This window comes from Anguilla anguilla, chromosome 16 (assembly GCF_013347855.1).
Source record: "Anguilla anguilla isolate fAngAng1 chromosome 16, fAngAng1.pri, whole genome shotgun sequence".
NCBI lineage: Eukaryota > Metazoa > Chordata > Actinopteri > Anguilliformes > Anguillidae > Anguilla > Anguilla anguilla.
This window is the reverse complement of record NC_049216.1, coordinates 7,498,381-7,515,280: the sequence shown is the minus strand read 5'-3', so window position 1 is coordinate 7,515,280 and position 16,900 is coordinate 7,498,381. Positions and strand designations below refer to the sequence as shown.

General features: G+C 44.3%; 2 protein-coding genes across 8 annotated transcripts in view; both read left to right on the top strand.

The window, feature by feature from the left end:
- The window catches only part of si:ch211-220f16.2 (golgin subfamily B member 1), a 40,319-nt gene extending 36,263 nt beyond the window's left edge, over window positions 1–4,056 (top strand). For all 7 annotated transcript variants that reach the window (XM_035395976.1, XM_035395972.1, XM_035395975.1 and 4 more), the window contains 5 exons: window positions 172–330; window positions 1,364–1,461; window positions 1,849–1,983; window positions 2,348–2,456; window positions 3,099–4,056. In XM_035395976.1, the coding sequence (XP_035251867.1) occupies window positions 172–330; window positions 1,364–1,461; window positions 1,849–1,983; window positions 2,348–2,456; window positions 3,099–3,257 (660 nt within the window). In that variant the 3' untranslated portion in view covers window positions 3,258–4,056. The remainder of the gene's footprint in view (window positions 1–171; window positions 331–1,363; window positions 1,462–1,848; window positions 1,984–2,347; window positions 2,457–3,098) is intronic.
- A 1,936-nt stretch (window positions 4,057–5,992) lies between these two features.
- On the top strand, window positions 5,993–15,285 carry LOC118215310 (actin, alpha cardiac muscle 1-like). Its single transcript, XM_035395979.1, has 9 exons — window positions 5,993–6,096; window positions 7,281–7,431; window positions 9,063–9,191; window positions 10,380–10,490; window positions 11,098–11,182; window positions 11,344–11,505; window positions 13,831–14,022; window positions 14,561–14,742; window positions 14,985–15,285. The coding sequence occupies exons 2-9, from the start codon at window positions 7,303–7,305 to the stop codon at window positions 15,126–15,128; spliced, it is 1,134 nt and encodes a 377-aa protein (XP_035251870.1). The 5' UTR covers window positions 5,993–6,096; window positions 7,281–7,302; the 3' UTR covers window positions 15,129–15,285.
- The last annotated feature ends 1,615 nt before the right edge of the window (window positions 15,286–16,900 follow it).

Below are 16,900 nucleotides of genomic sequence, written 5' to 3'. Positions count from 1 at the left end.
GTACTGCTGCAAACAGGTCACTGTTAATAGCTCTTGCAAAGTACCAGGTTGTTTGCACCTTAGTCGATGGTCGGTTTTGTGGATCCGGAAGCCCTAAAGGGTAGACCTTTCCCTCTGAAGACCCACTGGCTCAGTGGTCCTGACCCTGTCCTCCTGTCTCCTGTCTCCTAGCTGCAGCAGACGGCGGAGGAGAAGGCGGCCGTGTCCTCCCAGCTGAAGGCTGTCTCCCAAACCCTGAGGGACACTCAGCTGACCCTGGGCCAGCTGCAGAACCGCTGCTATTGGCTGGAGGCCCAGGCCCAGAGCCGGCACGCACAGGAACAGGCCAAGGTAAGCGTTCTCGCCTGCAGCCCGTGTGCCCCTGCTTTGTGGAAGTTTAACGAAAACCGCCAAACTCTTGACACCATATCATACCATACCATACCTGCCACCCCAATCATGTATACATTATATAGCAAGGTTTCCCAAAATTTGTTTTTGGAATCCATTTTGTAGTCTTGTAGTCTTTTTGTTATCGCCAACTCTTGATCAATTAAGATTATTGAAAGCAAGTTCTTCCCTTAATGTTTTCTTTCAGCATACTTCAACGCACTTCTGGTTTGCCATTTCCTTAGTCTCTGAATTAATTCTCCATAAATGGTTCAGTGACAAAGTGTTGACGTTTTCAATAGGAAGGACCCCACTGAATTCACTTGTCTATAATTGAATCAATTAAAAAAATTAACCTCTTTCTAAAGGAATCATTTGCCAATAGAACTTGTGCAGGAGATGAAAGTATTCTTTTATCTCTGCCCTGGGATGGGTTTGATGATTTGAATTGCATCTAGCCCCCTCAGGGAACTACAATTTTATAAAAATGGAACTTGCCCTATGAGCTGTGGGGGCTCTTCAGATCAAGCGAGGCTGCATGCCAGTTCACACGCTTTGAGAACATTTAGCGCAACCATGGATTTGTGTGGAGGGTAAGGCTAGCCATGTGCCTTGTCAGTATTATTTATTTATCCATTTTACAGTTGTTGTTTTTTTTTTGATGATTGCCTAATAGTGATTATTTAATACCTCTATATTTCAGTGTATAACTTGTCTTAATTGTACTATAGCCTGCCTTGACATCACTGTGAGGTTTTTAATTTCCCTTAATTATTTACTACTTTGTAACTACTTTCTGGGGGTGGGCCTTTGGCTGTTTAACGTGGATCTTCTCATGCTGTGGGGTGGTGAGTTTGAAGAGGCATTGCTGTAGAGAGCTAGTGATTGGTTGGAAGGGAACCCCGCATGCACAGGTCCCCAGGACGGACTTTGCAAACCCCTGGTGGTGGAGCCTATACCCCCTGGGCTTATCTGGGTTTTGGTTGTCCTCCAGGGGCCAGTGGCCGTGGAGGTCCCCCCTGGTGCTCCTCAGGAGAGGAGCAGCGTATTGGTGGATATGGAAGGCCTGGACACGAGAGAGCTTCAGAGCAGGTAACGCGAGCCACGCTTCATACACCCTCAGGCTTCATAAGGGCCTGACTGAGCCAAAGCTTTTTTTATGGCTTCATTGCTCTGTTGACACCAGAATGTACTGTTACAACGTCGGATTGGATAAAAGTGTCTGCCAATTAAATGTAATGTAACAACATTGGTCACATAAGGGAAAAGCTCTTTCCAAAAGAGTTTGCAATTAAAATCAACAGCTAGTAAAAACGAAAGGCAGAGAGATGTGTAAAAAAATGTTCTGCAAAACACTTAAATGTTAAAAACATACATCTGCAGATATGTGTCTGTATGTGACTCTTGAGTGGGCGGTGTCAGGGTGCTGAGGTGACTCCTTTGCTGTAAATATAGCCCCGATTTACTCGTGTGTTGCAGACTGGCGGAGGCGGAGCAACAGCTGGACTCCTCCCACCAGGAAGTGACTCAGCTGACGGAGAGCCTGGCGGAGGAGCGAGCCAGGAGGGAGGCAGCGGAGGAGGCGCTGAGCTTAGCGGAGGAGAGAGTAAAAAGGTGACAGAAGGACCAAAAAAAAAAAAAAAAAACTGCGAAATTACTCCTGGCTCACTATGAACCGCTACTGAATGGACCCAGGGCTGTGTTCAGGATGAGAAGAACTGCAGACTGCTTTAGAAACTGAAACAGCTGCATAGAATGTCTAGTTGCTTGGCGCTGTTGCGGTCCAGCCAAAAAAAAAGTAACTAAGAGTAATGTTCCAGGCGAAACTCAGAAAACCCAGGTTGTGCATCTTGAGCATGACCCCAAATTAGAAGGCCTGGTCTCACCCTTAAAAAACATGAACCCATAAGTTTTATGCAGAGTATGTAAGGTCTATTGGTTGGGCGTGTGGTGTGACCTTTCACCTACTGTGTTTCAGTATTGACACAGGCATGTCGAACCCGAGAGAGTTCAGTATTCAGCTGGAGTCTGACGATGAGGTCAGGGCGCTCATCATCGACCCCAACGAGCACGTCTTCATGCGAAAGGTGAGCATTCTCCTCACTTCCCCCAGAGACAGGTTCAATAAGGACAAACATTACTTTAAGTTCAGTAGCTATAGGGCAGAGGTGTCAAACTCCAGTCCTGGAGAGCTGCAGTTCCCGTGGGTATTTGTGGTTTCCTTTCAGTCAGCAGGCAATTAAAGCCTTCAGAACAAGGTGTGCGGACACTTTAGCCAATCAGAAACCAGTCACTGGTGCTCAAACACACAGAAACTTAGTAGATACTTCTGCCCTCCAGGACTAGTTTCTGAGTTCTTTAGGGTTTGCTTAAAGTGTTGCTTCAAAACGGTATGTTAATGGTTTTAAAACAAAGCGGAAATCTTTAGTCCTGCACATTTAGTCATAGAGAGGCTGAGTATTCTCAACCCTGAATCTTATTTCAACAAAGGCATGGCAATGTTTTCCAATAAAACTTTAATAGCTCAGTTATCATTGGCTTGAATTGTTGCTCTTCAAGCATTCATTTTAACGATATTATTCAAGGAGAAAGAACTGATATTGAAACTGAATCAACGACCATGTATCAGTGTTGTATTCTGAACATTTGTAAAGCCTACAGTCTGATGAGGAGATTGGGGGAGTGTGTGTGTTGACCCACGCTGATGTCCTCTCCCCCCCCCCCCACAGGTTAAAGGCGGGGTCCACTCCTGCAGACGGTGGCTTCATGGGCGGAGCCTGTACTGCTCCAAGCTGCTGACGTCCCGAGCCAAATCCCGCTACCTGTTCCTCACGTACCTGCTGGCGTTACACGTTCTCGTCTTCATGTGCCTGAGCGGCGCCCTGTAGAACACTAAAAAAAAACCTGGCGTCCCAGGGGACTCTGGGATTTTGGGAGGAGTGAAGTCGCACCCTCGTCTGCGTTCACTTCTCTTTCTATCTCACTGCTGCTTAAAACCATTGACTCACCCCCCCCTTCCGGAAGCAGACACCCTCCCGCTCCTCCCTGCTCTGTCTGAAACGGTACCGAGTTCACTTTAATTCTCCAAGGCACTAAGGGCATTGCTATGGCATGTCGATGCTGTGGCGTAATGTAACTGCTGATAAAGCTATGCACTGAACTTTTACTGCTGTTTTAATTTATTCATTAGAAAACAATCCAGCAGGGCTTTTCCTCCATAGAGTATATTATACGAGGGTTTATCTATGTATATCAGGTTCCGCACCGTGTGTTGCAGTGTACATTGTTCATGATGTTTTTCGAGATTGTTTACACAGCCCAATCGCATACACAACAGCAAAACTATACTGTTCTCTGCGGCAGCCATTTCCCAGCTTCTGTGAAACTTAAGTTCTGACTAATCTGTACATATGTTGTGATTGGAACAAAAAATATATACAGTATATATATATATCCACGTTTAAAAGATACAGAGCGCATCAAAGATGACATTTTCTATATAGGCTCTATTTTTTAAGAGGAAAAAGAAAATCAGTAATCATCTATACTATTCACACCCAAAAGAATGTTATTCAGCCTTTTGATATCATCCGTAGGGTAAATGTGTGCAATACAGTGGAGGGACCGTCGGAGTTGCAGTTGCTTTGACACGAAAAGAGTAATTTTAATAAAGGTATCTGAAAACTATTGTTTGTTCTCGCACGTCATGTTTATGTGCTTAAATATTTCTCATGAGATTTACACTGTGCATACTGTTGATTTTCAAACTTGTTTTGAACACTTTTTACAATTTTTTAATTTTTTTATTTATTTAATTGGTTTTATGTCATGTTCTTTGTTCTGATTGGTTTATGAATTGCCGTTAGGTTCAATCACAGATTAATTGCTAGCTGGTTTGAAAAAGCTGAATGATTCATTTAGTCTGAAGTGGTGTCGAGATATTGTAGTGTAGAGATTAGGATCTGCGGTTGTACACTATATGGCCGAAAGTATTTTGACACCTGACGTCCAACATCTCATCTATAATTTTGGGCATTAATATGGAGTTGGCCCACCCTCTGCTGTTATAACAACCTCCACTCTTCTGGGAGGGCTTCATATTAGATGTTGGAGCATTGCTGCAGCGATTTGCTTCCATTCAGCCAGAAGAGCATTAGTGAGGCCAGGCTCTGATTGGGCAATTAGGCCTGCCTCACATTTGGCTTTCCAGTTGATCCCAAAGGTGATGGATGGGGTTGAGGTCAGGGCTGTGTGCGGGCCAGTAAAGTTCTTCAACACCCATGTCGACAAACCATTTCTGTATGGACCTCGCTATGTTCCTGGGGGGGCATTGTCACACTGAAACTTGAAAGGGCCTACCCCAAACTGCTGCCACAAAGTTGGAAGCACAGAATCATCTAGAATGTCATTGCATTAAGATTTTCCTTCACTGGGACTTAGGGGCCTAGCCCAAACCATGAAATACAGCCCCAGTCCAAGGGGTGTCCAGATACTCTTGCTCATATACTGTATTTATTTACAGTCTCAACAACTGATATATTTCTATTTTCAGGCAAGCTTTGTGTCAGGTATGGTTTTTGTGCTTTATTTTCTTTTGATATTCAGTGCCCTCCAAATCTTTAACCAGGTTCATGAAGATGAGTAAAGAAGGCCTTATAAATTACATGTAACACTTCAGGCATGTTGATGGCTCTGATTTGCCCCCTATTAGGTTGTAGAGTTTATTTATAAGGCTGCCATCAGCACACAACATCATTCCACCAGTGAAGGCAAAATTCTGAAACGTTTAGCTTTACCTTCACAATTAATGTTGAGTGGCAGACTGTTCTACAGTACTGTAACTACTGTATTCCTTAGATCTACACACCTCTGTCCATTTCTGCACTCAAATCAATTTGTGACTCATCCCATTACGTTTAGCAGACGCTCTTATCCAGAGCGGCACAACTTTTATACAGTTTTTTTTATTTTCATCCATTTATACAGCTGGATATATACTGAAGCAATGCAGGTTAAGTACCTTGCTCAAGGGTACGACGGCAGTGTCCTTACCTGGGAGTCGAACCCGTGACCTTCAGGTCCTTACCCGTTATACTACACCTGGCTTCCGGGAGCCCGTAAACGAGGGTGCGGCGCTGCAGCTCTGCATGGCCACACCTACCGCAGGGGGCTCTCCACACTGCCTTTGAAGGCATTGTGCGGAGTTTGAGCCCGAGCCATAGCGCCGCACGCAGAATGCCTCGCCGGGTTTCCGTGGCGGGGCTGACTGACAGCTCAAAGGGCCCATACCTCCTCCATTGTGACCGACGCCCCCCAGTCCTTATTTATAGTTCACAGTGCCGCGGGGCACCGGAATGGCTTTTTGCGAATGCGCCGTCGACCCGTTTCCCTTCGACAGGCCGCACGGGTGACCTCCCCCCAACCTACCCATACCCCCCCCACCCCCGAGCAATAAATTACCGTCTAATATTACCGTGCGGAGCGGGGGGCGAGCGGCCCGTTTCGCAAGACGGAATCTGGCTTCGCCCCGGCCTGTCCTGCCCCTCTCCTCGCTCGACACGGAGGGCGGCGTCGGCCCTGCCCGGTCGCCGTGGCGATGTCTCCTAAAAAGGCCCGATGGTCGGTGGCCCTTGTCCTGGGGACTCCGGTATAAATGCCCAGGCCAGGTGAGGGCTGCCGTACTCTCCCAAGGGTGCGACACGCCTGCCTCCTCTCCAGCACTCCCGGGTGAGTCCAGCCCCCGTACAGCACAGGCGCACGCAGCATACTTTATTTTAAAGGGTATTTGAGAGGGATTCACGAGTTAGCACGTTGGTAATTTATGTGTGTGTGTGTGCATATATATAGACACACACACACACGTTTAGCTCTGGAAAAGTGACCGCATCACTTAACTTAAGTCTTAACTTTTGGTATTCTTTCGTGAACTATTGACCACATTTGATTTTAATTCCAGACAAAAATACTGTAATTGAGAACATTTATTAGCAAAATTGTCAAAATATGAAAAATGCAGTGTTATTCATTGAATAATCGAAATGGAGTAACCCCGGTTCTTTTTTTTTCTTTTTCTTTTTTAAATATGGAGTGGTCTATTGATTTTTTCCAGTACTGTATACATAAGCAATATTTTTTTATTGAAACATTTCAATGAAACATTGCACTTAAACTAGCAATTTCTTATTATCTTTTGTTGCACTAGTGAACTGAACAGGTACAATTCTAACATCTGAAGATGAAATGAGTTCCAGTTGGATTCATTTAACGTTATGTGACAAACACTAACTGTTAAGTTTGATGCTGATTAAAATGTATAAGAAAACAGCCTGTCAGATACACAGAGACTTGTTTATTGTTCATTTCCAAGGTTGAAATGTGTGCTAGAAGCCTTTTGTGTGTCTGTGCGGTTGGGTTATAGGTAGTGACATTAGCTAACCGTAAGAAGCTGTTTAAATCTGTGAAGGTTTTGCTGTGAGATGTCAGTTTATCACACAATGTCGAGCATGTGACAAAGCATGGGTGTATTTCCTACCCTACCAAGCTCTATGTTTAGATAATACACCTGTTTGTGTCTGCTGTTCTGCTGCGGTAATGAGCTTGACCTGTACTTACCATTCGATCTGCAATTTAGTCATTCAGCTGACGATTTTAGCCACCGCAACTTAAAAAAAAAAAAAACTATATTTCACATTGTAAGCAAATGGCGCAGGAACTAGAGGTACACAAAGTTACAATCACACCTGTGCCATCATCAAGGTGCACGCATCAGGTGCACGCACCAGGACCTGAGATAAAGGGAGAGGAGAAGGGTTATTTTTAAATTATTTTTTTTATTTTAAAAGATGCAGCCTGTACTGTAGTCAACACGATACCACTGTGCACGCTGCTGACGTGTGCGTTTCTGCTCGCAGGTGTACAGCCGCCTGACCAAAGATGTGTGACGAGGAAGAGACCACCGCCCTGGTGTGTGACAATGGCTCCGGCCTGGTGAAAGCCGGCTTTGCCGGAGATGACGCCCCCCGAGCTGTCTTCCCCTCCATCGTCGGCCGTCCTCGTCACCAGGTGACCCCGCCCACCCTGCTCTGCCTTGAACTCCTGTCGTTTGCACCACGTTCAGTTTTTTTTAAATTATGAATCGTATGTAATGACCTCACTGTATGAGGTCATCGTATTGTCAAGCAACTCCCGTACTGTCATTCAGCACCGATTTTACGTTCACATTTTTTTTGGCATTCGGGCATTTAGCACGTGCTCTCACCATCGGCGACTTACACAGCTTACGTTTCTTTTTTGCATAAATTTGATTGATACAGCTGGACACGTACAGAAGCAATTTGGGTTAAGTACCTTTCTCAGGGACACAGGACCAGTACTTCACCTTGTGTTACACTGCCTCCCCAAAACTCCCATAACTCACACCAGAATAAGTCCTGAAGTTCTTTGGACTTTATCTCACTTAAAACTAGGTCTTTACGGTCTTCAGGTATTTTAAGGACTTCAGGTCATTTAGGGACCTCTTCTCATTTTCAGAAATCAAGCCATGTTTATAGCACCTTCAAAATAAACTCCCCATTTGTTTCCATAAGGGTCAGGTCTTGACAAGCTGTGGTAACATTGTATACCTATGTGTAGTGACTGTATCTGTTTCACTTTAAGAATTTTAATTAATTTTTTTAAAGGAGAACAGGCAGGCCCTCCCTCCCGGGCTTCATTCAGACAGGAAGCAGAGAGGGTAGCAGATAGAGGAGGGGCCACAGCTGAGGAGGTGCCATGGCTGGGCAGGGGTGTCGGCCATGAGTCGGGGATATAGCTCAAGAGCCAGCTGCCCTACTACTGACTGCGCCACACACCTCACCTCAGAATAGATTTTTAAGCCCTGTAGAAGTGATTTGTTTGGTATTTACCATGTGAACCAGCCAGGTCTTTAGCTGGACTAGTCTTTGAGAGCAACTGGAGGTTAATTAATGTGACAGTGCTAACAGAACGGTGCTTTAATATTGAAATCTGATAGAAAAAGGCCGGTGTTGCCAATGATTCAACGGTTCTTCATGTGAAGTCCAGTTAATCCAGGATTTTCATCCTCTAAGCTCTTTATCTCTTGACCAGAGGAATAATGATCAACCTAAACTGGTTCACCAGCTTTTGCCAGGCCATATTAATGGTTCCACAAGGAATAGAAAGATTTTACCGTTGTGCTCGCCCAACCTGTGAGTTAGTTAGGGAGTTGTATTGGATGGTGCCAATAAAACAATACATCAGTCACCGCCAGAGTTGTTGTTAGCTTGTTTGTGCTCAAAATATGAATTTAGTTATTGTGCTGTCTATGAAATTAGAACTATGGGACAATGGAAATACAGACTTCTTTGGGTTCTGTGCTGAAGACGGGTGATTTACAGTATCCCCTTTACTTTTATTTTTATGAAATAAAGACTGGCATCAAACAAATCTGTGGTTTTTTGAGTATATGCCATCTGTAACCACTCTACGAAGAACCTAACTCTTAAGAAGAACCTAACTCTTAAGAGAGGAACCCTTTGTGAAATATAGCTTCCTGTAATTAAGCCTTTTTACCTTGACTGTGACTATAATATGTGTTTCTGCCGTTGAAGATCCGTTGCTAATGTTGGGCCGTTGGCGCTGCGATGGGCAGAAAAGGCCTGAAGTTTACAGGGCTCTCGTGTTCTTCCCCTCAGGGCGTGATGGTGGGCATGGGGCAGAAAGACAGCTACGTGGGGGACGAGGCCCAGAGCAAGAGGGGCATCCTGACCCTAAAGTACCCCATCGAGCACGGGATCATCACCAACTGGGACGACATGGAGAAGGTGCCGCTCGCCAGGGGGTCACCAAAGCACAGTTTCTCATTTAATTCAGTCTACAGAGAGATCTGTAGGTTTTCATTCCAACCCTAAGCTCTGCATTCAGCTGCTAATTTGTAGAGTCAGGTGTGCCAAATTAGGCTTGAAATGAAAACCTACAGAATGGTGGATCTTCAGGAACAGGGTTGATTAATACTGGTCTATTCAGTCTTTTTTGAAGGGGAGTGCAGGGCAGTTTTAAAAGCAGATGATATGACAGGGTCTTGTGGCATACATATATACAATGGCCGTCTTGATTTTTGCTTTATTTATCATCTCTAATGGTGGCTTTCCAACCATGTTAAATGCACTTTCTGTACATTGCTTTGACTAACGGCATGTGCAAAATGCCTAAATAGTAAATTGTAAGAAGCCAATTATCATTCCAAGTGTGTCAAATTTTCTACAGTTTTAATGTAGATACCTCAACCCAGCACTCTCAGCTAGATATCGTCAGCTGTTGAGTTAAGCTTGTCAGTGATGAAGCCTTGGCCTTTTCAACAATGTGGAGAAAAAGAAGTACGACGCTGATGATTTTGTTCAGGTCTGCATCTGCTCATTCTTAGCGTACCTCCCAAGAGTGACAGAATGTTAAGTAATGTCTCTATATTTAAAGAAGGTGTCTACTTTATGTGCACATTAGCTCAACGCATCTTGTTCATGTGTTGATTTATAAATAGGGCTTGGAAAATGTTTGACACGTGTGCGCTATTTAAAAGATAAAAATTTTTTAAATGAATCTGGACCCCAGGAAGGACCGGTTGAATAATGCTGGCATAGACTGTGGACACGTGCATTCAGTTAAAATGTGCTTCTTGATACGTGACTCTACAAAAAGTCATTGTGTTGGTTTTGGGTAGGGCTGCCCAGTCCTGTTTCTGGAGATCTACCTTCCTGTAGCTTTTTATTTCAACCCTATTTTGGCACACCTGATTCTTCTAATTAGCAGCTGAATGCACAGCTTAGGGTTAGAATGAAAACCTACAGGATAGTAGATCTCTAGGACCAGGGTTGGGGGTTTGTGCAAATCACCACAAAGGATTATTGGTAATATTATTCAGCCTTACCTCTGGGATGACATAAATATTTTCTGACGGACCCAATGTTACCTGTACCTGTCCAACATTTCGGAAACCTGGTCCTGCCCCTCCTCAGATCTGGCATCACACCTTCTACAATGAGCTGCGTGTGGCCCCCGAGGAGCACCCCGTCCTGCTGACAGAGGCCCCTCTGAACCCCAAGGCCAACAGGGAGAAGATGACCCAGGTCGGTCCTAACCATCGCACCCACCACAATCCCACAATTCACCTGGGTTCACAGCACCGGAAGCATTAATCATATAGGAAATTCTGTGCCATGAACACGAACAGATTTGTCTGCCATTATATGAATACTTTACCAAATACTTAAAGCAAGCACTCTGTCATCAACCTGGTCAGGCTCATAGTACTGTCAGGTTACGAGCCAATGATCACATTCAAAACAAGACAGTTTTGCTTTGAAGCTTGTTTCTAGGGCCTGTGCTAAGGACAATGCTAACTAACTTTGTATGTTAGAGTACACACCCACAGAAGATTCAAATCCACCAACTTCAGTTCCAAAATTACATTATATTACAGGCATTTGGCAGACGCTCTTATCCAGAGTGACGTACAACAAAGTGTATAACCATAACCAGAAACAAGTACGACGACGACCCTGTTCCTGAACATCTTGTTCCTGTATAAATTACTCATCCAGTCCAAATTGTTCTTAGCACAACGGCCTACGGTGTTCTCCTATTTTCTTATGAGGAACTTCCTGCGTTCTGACAAGGACTTCCTGTATTGTTGTAAGAACTTCCCGTGTCATTGTGTGGCCTCTGTACCTGCAGATCATGTTTGAGACCTTCAACGTCCCAGCGATGTACGTGGCCATTCAGGCAGTCCTGTCCCTGTACGCCTCCGGCCGTACCACCGGTGAGCGCTTACTGACGTCTATGGTATTCTAACGGCTATACCGCCGCTTTACAAAATTAATTAAAAATAAAGCCTTAAAGCCTAAAATAAGACCTAAGTATCAGGGTCAGTGGCAATCAGCGACTTACTGACCAATGGGATCGCGTCTGGTGTACCTAAAGGGATCGTGCTAGACGCGGGCGATGGCGTCACCCACAACGTACCCGTCTACGAGGGCTACGCCCTGCCCCATGCCATCATGAGGCTGGACCTGGCCGGCAGAGACCTGACCGACTACCTCATGAAGATCCTGACTGAGAGAGGCTACTCCTTCGTCACCACCGGTGAGACAGACCTGCCCTTATGGAAATGGAGTACATAAAACATGTGTGTAGATATAATATATATATAATATAATATATATATACTTCACATTCTTCAAATTGTTGCTGGTTTCAGACCTTGCAATACATTTTTTTGTTAAATTGACTACTGTAAAATATGTTTCTTATTATATTTTTGCATAAGTGCCTAAATGTCAACACATTGCAGTATATTCCATTTCCAAAACCTTTTGATGCAAAATTGAAAAAGTTGCCATTTTGACTGAACTTTAACATTTATATTTGGTTGTGGACGTTTTTGGCAACAATCATCTGATTAACAGGGCAATGCCAAATGAAAGGTTGCCTGAAAACCGTAACGTCAAAATAGAAACTTTGAAGACTTCCAAAAATATCAATTTGGAAAAGATTATGAAAAAAGACGAAGCCTGCACAATGTTTAAAATAACAACCTTTATCGCAGAGCATATAACAAAACCCACATTGCATAAACAATATATTAAATATTTACAGTGCATAATTATATATTTTTCAACCAAGATTTCAACAGTGGAGTATTACTTTTAATGCAACCTACATTATTGGTTTATTCGAACCCACCCTGAATGATATCTGTGCAGCTGCGTGAGCAACGTGATGCAAGAACATATTTGTGACTGACCGAGATATTTAAGAGCTGCGGAGTATGTCACATGATGCAGGTGTCCAACGAAAAGTTTGCCTAAAATAGTGAGCGGAGCGTCCGTCGTCCCGGCGCGCGGGGGGAGAGGCGGAGTTTGTGAATGGTTTTGGACAGCTGGCCCTTGTGCGAGGGTCCTGTGAGTCAGTGAGGCGGTGTCCCTGGCGGCGCTGGCATTCCATTATCCCCGTGGCGACAGGAGGGGCGGGGCTTGAAGCTCGAGTGGCATGTCCGTTGCCCTCGGGGTGTCTGTCGTACGTCCTCCTGGAGGGCACACCGCACTCTGTTTTTGATACCCTGCCCGTTAAACGCCACTTTTTTAAAATACACTCCTGTAGTGTTTGTTGACTCTAGTCTAATGGATTTAGTGATTAATCTATGTCGTGTGTCCAGTCTCATCTGGAAAGGGCCAGTGTGGCTGCAGGGATTTGGGTTCTAACCCTGGGGAGTTCAGCAGATCAAGCTGTCTCGAATGAAGACCACGGTTAGTCGAATAATCATGGATAGATAGCTGAATTATATGGATTTATATGAAATTGTTGGTCCCTGAATCCAATGTCAAAATCAGAGATCGGTATATCATATGGAGAAAATGGCCAGGCCGAAATGAACTTGCAAGCCCTTGTCTTAATTTGTGAGTCAGAGATGAGAACAGATGTTGATCGAAGCTGTTGCTGAAGCCGGTCGCGCTGTACTGGCTGAGACCGAGGGTGAATTAAGCTGTGGAGAGGAGGGACGTCTCGGCAGTGAGTCATACCCCAGACATCAGACCTGGAGGAGCGGGAGAGCGCCTGGTTCCAATGAGAGCGGGCCTGCGTGAGACCGCAACAGCCACACAGCGGCTCTCTGTGCTGGAACTCAATGTTCCCATTTCAGAGGGGGTGTGGGGGGGGGGGGTGTACTATGAAATAAGTACAATACTTACTGTTAGCACAACAAGAATGAGAGGATAAATGAAAACGCTGAAACTAATTTTTGTTAAGAAGTGCTGCAGTAAAAAAGTCAATGCTGTTTTTCTGTTTTGGAAACTGCATTGAAGCATGAAGTCATACTCTGAGTTCTTGTTGTTAAATCCTAATCGGTGTGGAATGATCCTTCTCTGTTTCATTTTTTGTGGAACAGTGCACCCTACTGGTGCTGAGGAAAAACAACTGTGTATCTTCTGTGTGGAAAACATACTTAGTAGGCCTAATTGTTTCTGGTCGTAGAAGCCTCCATGAACAATGTTCTGGTTCATTCTGATTAGCCTATTGGGATGACATGTCTTATTCGTTAGCTTGGTATTTGACATGGGATTTGATTTGCAAAGGTGATATGTGTGCAGTGGACATATTTTTGAGGACTGTTCAATGGTACAACAATGGTTGTCCTTCAATGTCTTAGCCAAAGTCCATCACCCTAAACTAGAGGGTTCCCAGTCCTGTCTGGGGTTTTCCCAATGTGTTTGAGCCTTTGAATATTATGTATATTCAGCCACGTCTCTCAGTTCTTGGAGTGGATTTAAAGTGAGCTGCAGGCTCAGGTTGACTTCTGGCTAACCAGAACCAGGGGCGAGCTCCGCGGTAACTACCGCTAAAACCGCTGTACTCGGCCGCGAGCCGTCCACGACCGAAGGGCTGAAGGCTCTCCGTTTCTCTGGCCCGCAGCCGAGCGTGAGATCGTGCGCGACATCAAGGAGAAGCTGTGCTACGTGGCGCTGGACTTCGAGAACGAGATGGCCACCGCTGCCTCCTCCTCCTCGCTGGAGAAAAGCTACGAGCTGCCCGACGGACAGGTCATCACCATCGGCAACGAGAGGTTCCGTTGCCCGGAGACCCTTTTCCAGCCCTCCTTCATTGGTCAGTCCTCGGAAACGCCTCAACGACATATCACCACACGGCATGTCCATGCATCAGGAATAGAACCTGACAGACCTGGCAGATGTTATCAGTCTATGATCATTGACCTGATACTTTTTTATGATATTGTTTGCAATATTTCATCAGCTATATTTCACAATCATCCAGGTTAGTGTAGAACATTAGTGGTTTGTTTATTATTTTAATATTCAAATATGATCGAGAATATGGAAAGCCCTTTGTATTATCTGAATTTACTTTGAAGTTCAAAATATTAATTTCAGTACAATAGTACATATAATGATCATAATACGTGAGAATATGTGATATATTTTAAGAGTAGGGGGTTATATTGTCATCCAATCCAGCAACGCTATTATATTTTCACTGTTACCCATTGTGGTGGCAGTGGTGTCGCGTTGCATCGGGCTTATGCTGGTATGAGGGAATCCATTTTACTACTCGCCTATAAAAAGGTGGCAACGTGGTGCCTGTGTTGTGATCAGTAGTCACATGAGCTACAATGTCCCACTCTTAGGAATGGAGTCCGCTGGTATTCACGAGACCACGTACAATGGCATCATGAAGTGTGACATTGACATTCGTAAGGACCTGTACGCCAACAACGTGCTCTCCGGGGGTACTACCATGTACCCCGGTATTGGTGATCGCATGCAGAAAGAGATCACCGCCCTGGCACCCAGCACCATGAAGATCAAGGTAATGGCCAAAAGGATATATTTCCATACAGGCTCCCAGGCAATACAATATACAATAAATGACATATATATACCTCTCTTTTTCCTTATATATATATATATATGTCACAAACTGACATCTGAGTGACATGCTGTCATGTAAAGTCAAAAAGTTATATTTGGAAGGGAACAGGCAAAGGGTCTTTTTTCCCCAAGTGTTGACTGTATATTGACACCCCCCCCCCCCCCCCCCCCCACCCACAGATGATCGCCCCCCCTGAGAGGAAGTACTCGGTCTGGATCGGCGGCTCCATCCTGGCCTCCCTCTCCACCTTCCAGCAGATGTGGATCAGCAAGGATGAGTACGAGGAGGCAGGGCCCTCCATCGTCCACCGGAAGTGCTTCTAAACCCCGCCCCCTCCTCCACCGTCTTCCTGTCAGAGCCTCTCACTGTCCAGTGGAAACCCCGCCCACTTTCAAAAGGCTTGCTCAAAACTGCTGTTCTTCAGTGCGCCAATTCTGTTGTACATTGCGTAATAAATACTGCTGCTCAGTATAAATTTCCTATATGTCTTCTGCTTCATGCTAGTGGTCACCTTCCAATAGTGTGTTGAGTTGACTTGGATCACAAACGGGAAGAAAGCATTTGAAGAAGCTACCAAGTCTTTTGATTATAACAAGGCTTATGATATTACATACTTCGATTTACAAAAGGAATTTGATAAGGTAACACGAGAGACTTGTTAGCAAAATGTAGTAGGAATTAAAGATGGTATTTCAGAGTGGATTCAGAACTGGCTAGAATGTAGAACACAAAGAGTAGTAGTAGGAGGGATATTATCAGAGCAGGGAGCTATGGGAAGTGGAGTCCCACACGGATCAGTGCTGGGACCACTGCTCTTCCTCATTTATATGAGTGACCTTGACAGGGACATAGAAAGTACATTAGTCAAATTTGCAGCTAATAGTTTGGAATCTGCTAAAGTCACCCAAGAAGATTAAAACAAAATCCAGAAGTGGGTGGAAACCTGGCAAATGAAATTCAGTATAGCCAAATGTAAAGGTCTGCATGTGGGAAATAAACATGAGGAAGGATTACTTTATGGGAGGAACCAAATTGGAAGGTCCTCAATTTGAAAAAGAGTAATGGTTGATGAAAGCCTTTCAGGTTCTAGCCACTGTGCTGTAGTGCTAAAAAAGGCCAACAGGTTGCTGGGATATGTAGCGAAAAGTATTGAGTATAAATACAAGGAAGTTATACTTACCTTATACCATACATTTGTTAGACCACACTTGGAGTATTATGTGCAGTTCTGGGGACTGCACTACAATAAAGATATAGAGGCTCTGGAAAAGATTCAAAGAAGAACAACTAAATCGACTCCTGGTATGAAAAATAAAAGCTATGAGGAGAGACTAGGGATGCTTAATCTCTTCTTCATGCTTAGCAAAAGGAGATTTAGGGGTGATTTGACTGAGGTTTTTAAATTCATGAAGTTGATCAACAAAGTGAACTACAATAGATTATTTAGGTTTAGTTCTGTTAGTAGAATAAGGGGACATAAATGGAAATTAGCTAAATGAAAATTCCATCCAGACATTAGAAATATTTTTGTTCACTCAGAGTAGTCGATGTGGGGAATAGCCTGCCAGGTCACGTAGTAGAGGCAGAAGCTCTGGGGATTTTCAAGACCTGTCTTGATACAGTATTAGATACTAGGGCTGGTTCACTTCGAATGTTTTCTCCTCCCGAATTTTCCCAGTATTATTCGGATTCGGGTCTTTTTCCCCTATCTCTTTAATGCGATTTGCTCAGAACTCAGCACCAAGTTTCTCGATTAAACAAACACACACCTGCAGAGTGACAGCGAGTGAGAGTTTCCCTTAACACTAGATAGGCCAGAGCGACTGCATTAAAATTGAAATTACCCCAAATAAATACAAAATCCTCCTTTTTCCATGACTTTCCTAAATATTTGGCCTTAAACTAACTGCGTTTTTAAAATTTCAAAAAAATCTACTCAGTCAAGAAATACGAGCAGTTCGAGCCATTTTCGTCACAACACAACCCCCCCCCGAAAAAACAAAACAGGTTATTTTACTCAGGTGCGAACGTCTACATCAGCACACTGTTCAGCAACTGAATAACCAGCACTTCGACTCGAGTTTCCCAATCAAGC